This window comes from Lathamus discolor, chromosome Z, assembly GCF_037157495.1.
Source record: "Lathamus discolor isolate bLatDis1 chromosome Z, bLatDis1.hap1, whole genome shotgun sequence".
In the NCBI taxonomy this organism is placed as follows: Eukaryota; Metazoa; Chordata; class Aves; order Psittaciformes; family Psittacidae; genus Lathamus; species Lathamus discolor.
In genome coordinates, this window is record NC_088909.1 from 103,503,638 (window position 1) to 103,509,637 (window position 6,000).

General features: G+C 46.8%; 1 protein-coding gene across 37 annotated transcripts in view; it reads right to left on the minus strand.

Moving 5' to 3' along the window:
* Positions 1 to 3,448, minus strand: part of CELF4 (CUGBP Elav-like family member 4) — a 686,780-nt gene extending 683,332 nt beyond the window's left edge. For 36 of the 37 annotated variants that reach the window (XM_065663948.1, XM_065663972.1, XM_065663979.1 and 33 more), the window contains exon 1: positions 3,169 to 3,448. In XM_065663948.1, coding sequence (XP_065520020.1) covers positions 3,169 to 3,448 — 280 coding nt within the window. The remainder of the gene's footprint in view (positions 1 to 3,168) is intronic. The other variant, XM_065663980.1, reaches the window with a different exon arrangement.
* Positions 3,449 to 6,000: the final 2,552 nt, after the last annotated feature.

A 6,000-nucleotide genomic window follows, 5' to 3' on the forward strand; every position in this document is an offset into this window, starting at 1 on the left:
GAAACTAATTCCTGTCTCTTGCCTCCTCCTAGCACAAACCCAGCTTCTCTCTCTCCACACCCAAGGTTTGCTCTCCGTACACCTAAATAAACTACAGCCCAGTATTAACTCTTCAAGGTATACCTCTACCACAACCTCCTCTCCTGGATTAGGAATGAAATCAACTGAGAGTGATGGATCAATTAATGTATAAGCATTACGCATCACTTATGGAAAGCATCTTGGGGCTTCGTATTGCCAACCTACCCCTGAGAGCCAAGTTGGACTATCTTTATACAATTCTTCACTCATGCCTGCAAAACAAAGCCATAATGAGGAGATCTGAGTGAATACTATGCTTCACATGACTGCATTTAGAGAATGCAAAAGAAAAAATAGATTAAAAATTAAATAAAATGGAAAAGAAAATAAAACAAAAACCAAACACAATCTTCATCCTTCAAAGCCCCATCATGCTTTTTGACTTAATAGTAATTAATCACTACTGGCAAGAAAGTAATTTTTTTCCAGGTAGCCAGAGGCACATTTTGATCAGGATTAGCTAATAAATCAGCGGCATCGCTAGAAAGGAGTTCAAACTCTTCTCGGATGTACTAAATAAAACCGATCCCTGAAATGCTGCCAACTCAGTGCCTATTGAAGCTTCACTCAAACCCTAACCTGCAAAATAACAATCATCATCATCATTTTTCCTTCCAAAGTCCAAAACTTCTAGGAGGTTAAAAATTGCTGTTTCTGTCAAGATGAACTCGTGCAGTTTGGTTTGATGAAGTGACAAGATTTCCCACCTGGCTTTTTTCCTAGGTTGCTGCTTTAGAACAGAAATGAAATGAAGGGGAATGAAGTTAGTATCTTGCTTAATTCAGGAATATGTGTTAAACACATCCAAGCAAGATAAATGATCCCTCTCTCTCTTCTTCTCTCCCCCGCTTCCTGAGTTTGTCTCTGTGAATGCAGGCATACAGTAAAAGCAAACTGAACTGGAAGAGGAAGAATTCACATCTATGAACTAGAAATTAAAGTTAGCTCATAGATTGATTAATTACAGGTTTAAGCTATAGCATAACAAAAGAATAAAATCTCACCAACCAATCAAAATTACCCTTCCCATCACAAAAATCCTTTATCAAGGTGTTAGCTCAAAGATATCCTCTGCACTATGTTGAGTGATTCTCTTTAGTGTAGCTTTTACTGTTGTTATTTTTGGTTTATAGAAACCTTAGATAATTTTTGCAAACACATGTGCGAACACATGAGCTCAGTGCCTACTCTTACTATGCCTTGTATATTAGACAAAACCTCTCAGGACCTTTCCTTCCGTGTGCTTTTTACTAGTATTTTTATTGTTATTAATGATTATTATAGTATGGATGTCATGTTTAAATGATGCCCATCAGACCTTTATGTGGCTTCTAGGAAGCTAGTCCGAGAAGAAAACATGGTTCAAAAGTGCTACACTGATAACTGTAAATATAAGAAGGGTGTTTAGAGCAACCGGCAAGCAAAGAAGGAAGAAATATCCTCCAACTTAGACTGAGTCCCCAGTCCCCGAGTCCTGAACATTTTCTCTAGCGTGTGTGAAACTGGTACTTTGGACCATAAGGGTATATTTTCATTCGCGTTTCCTGAGGGTGGAAGAGAGGAGGAGAGTGATTGGGAAGGGGAAGAAATGCCAGCTAAACATGCCTTTAAGTTCAAGATATACAATTTGCCAAGGCATCTGGAAAGCTGGGAAACCAGTAATGCCATTACCAGTGACTCTCCCTGCCGCGATTCCATCAAGCTGGAGTAGACACTGTTACTGAATCCCTTCTATAAGACATACAACTTCCACTCCCCCTGTATATCCCCTGCAAAATCCTTTCTCCTCTCGTGCTAAATCTGGAGTCACACCCCAACCAGTTCTGATCTGATCTTTTGGGTTTCAGTTTTCTTTTTCTTTTCCTTTCTTTTTTTTCTTAATAACTACGTATTCAATGAAACAAACACACACACACACGTATATACAGAACCTGAGTTAATAAAGTGGCTTGCTTCACTCCTGAGTCCCTTCTGCTTCTAAGCAGGGCTACCATTCAAATTATCTTCAACTTCCTCCCTGTGAGTCCTACTTTCTTAGACGAGGATCCAAACATCTCTCCCCCACTACACACACCCTCCTCCACCCCCAAAACGTAGCATCATCTAATCTGAAATGCACCTCCGGAAAGCCTGAGCTAAGCAGAGGAAGGAGCAGGCAGCGGATGGACTGAGTGAGGCATTGCAAGGGGAGTATGCCTCCACTGCCTTTAAAGAAAATCTTAAAAGTTCCCGGGATGGACTTTAAGCACATTAAAGTAGTGCTTGGAATATGCCTGCTTGGAGACTTCTCTCCTCTGGAACTAAACTGCCACCTGTCCCTCCTGGCTCACCCTCTCCAACACACACACAGCAGTCGTGATTTCGTACACACACCCCCGCCCCGCTTGAGATAGGCTTTTTTATTGTTGTTTAAATCCCTGTTCCCACACTGAGCAAAGCTAAAATTAAATACTCCCCTCATCTCTGGAGCAACTCGCTCCCTTCCACTTTTGGCTTTGGAGTGGACTGCAGATAACAATTGTTAACAGAAGCAAAAGCAAAAGTGAAATAAAAATAAGAAAAGAAGAAAAAGGGAAGGTGCTGGTTCCCGATACACAACAGTTATAAAATAGGGGCTTCCCAGCTCAGCGCAAACACACGGGCACTCACACGGACACACACACACCCCGGGGTGGAAAATGTGCGGCTCCCACGGATAAATAAAGAAATCCTCTTCCCGGTTTTCAGCACCACCGGCGGGCGGACAGCTCCCCGCCAGCCCGGCCGCCGCTCTCAGGCAGCCCGGGCGCCCGGTGCCAGCGGGCAGCTGCACCTCACCCCTTAAAACCGTGAGTAAAAAAGTAAAAATACTGATAAATGACCCAAACTGAGCTTACTTCCTCCCCTGCATCTCTCTCTTCTCTTTCCAGGAAGGTTTATTACTTCTTTCCCTGCCCCCGTTGTTTGCCACCTCCACCCCCGGGCCAATCGAAAATGGAATAAAATGAAATGAAATTGAAAGGAAAGAGGGAAAGAGAGACCTGGAGAGGAGAGGGAGCCTGCCTTCCTCTCCCGGTCTCTCCCGGGAAAGTTCAGGAGGTAACTCACCTTTGTGCATGCCAGTGAACCTGTCCTTCAGCACTGTCAGTTCATAGATCTTCCCGAACTCCTCGAAGAGCGGTTTGAGGTCTTTCTCGTCCAGGTTACGGGGGATCTGCCCAATAAAGAGCTTAATGGCATCGTGGTCCTTCATTGGGATGGTGGATGGGTTTCCGGGACTATGGTTTAATCCGTTCATATGCCCGTTGGTGCTGGGGTTGCTGTGATTGCTACTCAGGCTGGTATTGTCTGGTTGTCCGTTTGCTAACGTGGCCATCTTTATATACATAGAGAAAATCTTCTTTCCTTTTTTTCCCCCTCTTCTTTTCTCTCTCCCTCCCTCTCTCTCCCTCTCTCTCTCCCTCTCTCTCGCTCACTTGCTCCCTCTCCCTCTTTCACACACACTCTCTCACACACACTCCTCCCTCTCCGTCTCTCTCTCTCTCTGGGTCTGATCTGATTTTTTTTTTACATTGAAGATCTGTGTCCTTTCCGTTTAAACAGGCTGGATCGGTTCAAATTCCCAGCCAGACTAGGGGGTGGGGTGTGAGTGTGTGGATGTGTGTGTGTGCGGGGAAGGGAGGCTGGGGGTGGGGGATCGCTTTTGCCTTTACTCTGGCTAAACCCCCTCCTCCCATCCAACCACCCCCCTGTCTGTCTGCCCGGGAGAAGCTTAATGGTATCTTCCAACACAGCCCCTGGCTATAAATAGCACTAGGCGCATGGCTCTTTGAGAGACAGTCCATTTCTATTGTGCCAAGTGAGCAAAGGGGAACGGTTGCGTTTTTAGGACCAATGATGATGATTTTTTTTTTTTCCTTTTCCTTTCCAAGCCCTCCGCTCAGTCGCTTTCTTTATAATTTCAGTGATCATCGTGAAATCCGCCTTTTTATTTGAGAAGGGGAAAAAAAAAATAACAAAAACCCAAGGTGTTCTGACTTCTTCCTGTTATGATGGTGTCTCTTACTTATTATCTACTCCTATTACGATTTCGCAATTGATAATAAAAGCAGTCCAGATGCGGACGAATCCTCGGGCTCAGAGGTTGCTTTTGCTGTTGTTGTTGTGGTTGTGATGTTACAAGCTCTCTTTACTATATCTGTTCTTGTTGCATCTAAAAATAAATGCATGCTCTTTAAGCCTTTCCTTTTTTTTAATTATGCCGATTATGATGATGACATCAAGCTAGGAAAAGCGCAAACAGCATTACTGTAGCTCTTTGGAGGGAGACGAAAAATACTGAGATGACTATTGTTAATTTTCATGCTGCCGACATTTATTTCGTGTAAGATCGGTACAGGCGTTATCTCCTATACGAGCTGCCGGGGGGGGGGGGGGTGGGGGGGTTGGGGTGGGAGGGGGGTGGGGTGCATGAGAAAGGGATTGATTAGATAAGATTTTCTTGCCCGACTTTCAAGTCATCAGGATATTCTGTCTCCCTGATGGAAACATAAATTGTATTTTGTAGTCATCAGGGATCGGGAGTTGCTTGTCCGAACAATGCTCTCTAGACAAAGTGTACTGTATGGTGGAAATGAAATCAGCTCTCCTTTCACAGTATCTGGGGGTGGGGAGGGCAGGGAGGCTCGGATTAAGGACACAACTCCCCCCTATCCCCCAAATAATAATAACAGTAATCCGGGCAGTAACAAAACAAGGCTCTGCGTGTGCTCGGAGCAATTTTTCTTTCTTTTTTCCTTTTTTTTTTTTTTTTTTTTTTTTTTCCCTCCCCTTTCCCCCGCTTCCCGTGCAAGCTGTGCGGGGATGGAGCTCGGAGAAACACCAGCAGGCGAGCTCGGAGCATCTTGCGAGTTACCTGGTCTGAACCCCCGCCCCAGCCCCGTCTCCGGTCGGGCTGCAGCAGCTCTGTCCCCTTCTATCCCCTGTACACGGGGGTGCTGGCAGGACCCCTGCCGGGGTTCACAGCCATTGTTCCCCGCGCCCCTTGCTTATCCCAGCTGCGGAGGCAGCGGCTGCCCCGGGGAGCGGGAATGGAGAGGGATAGTGGGAGGAGTGGACTGGGAACGGGACCCCCACGGCCGCCCGTCCCCCGGGAGCGAACGGGCAGGGCGCCGGTAACACGTGTGACTGTAAACGGATGGGGGGTAATCAGCTTAAATTTGTAGCGTTCCTGCATGTTTTATTGACCGGAATTTGTTTTTATTTCTGTTTTAAAAACAAACAAGGCAAAAGAAAATAAAAACCCCAACCCACCCAACCAAACAAAAAAAGCCCACCACAACACCTTTGTAGCAGTTTTCACGTTATTTGGCTTTCGTTTTAATAACAGAGCAGCAAAGCTGTGTCCGCCACCTTCAAAAAATAGATATTATAAAAAATCATTATTAAATACGAGCGCGGCGCTGGTGGCTCCGCTGTTACAACTACTCCGCTGACTGCGAGTCCTCCCGTGCCTTAAACGAGCGCCCCTGCCAGGGGAGCAGCGAGGAGGGGACCGATCCAGGCTGTGCGGAGGGGTGCGGAGTGCTGCGCCCCTCACCTGGACAGCCCGCGGCCCCGCGTGGGGGAGCGCGGCGGGCGGCGGCGCGGGTACGACCCCACAGAGCCTCCCCGTTGGCGGACCCTTCTTTTCCCTTCTTTTCCCTTCCCTTTCCCTTCTCCCGGGACCCGCACCTGGGGGCACACCCGAGCTTTTTAACCCCGGTTGCTTTTTAGTGGCTCTTTAAATAAATCTCTTTGGCCGGTAACAGAGAGGTAGCTGCTGTCAGACGCCGAACGCCGGGCTGGTGGCAGGCACCGCGCATTGTCTGCTGCCTGACCAGGCGTGCTATTTATTGGGGTCTAAAGGGGGAAACTGTCTGTCTTCCTTCCCTGGGCACG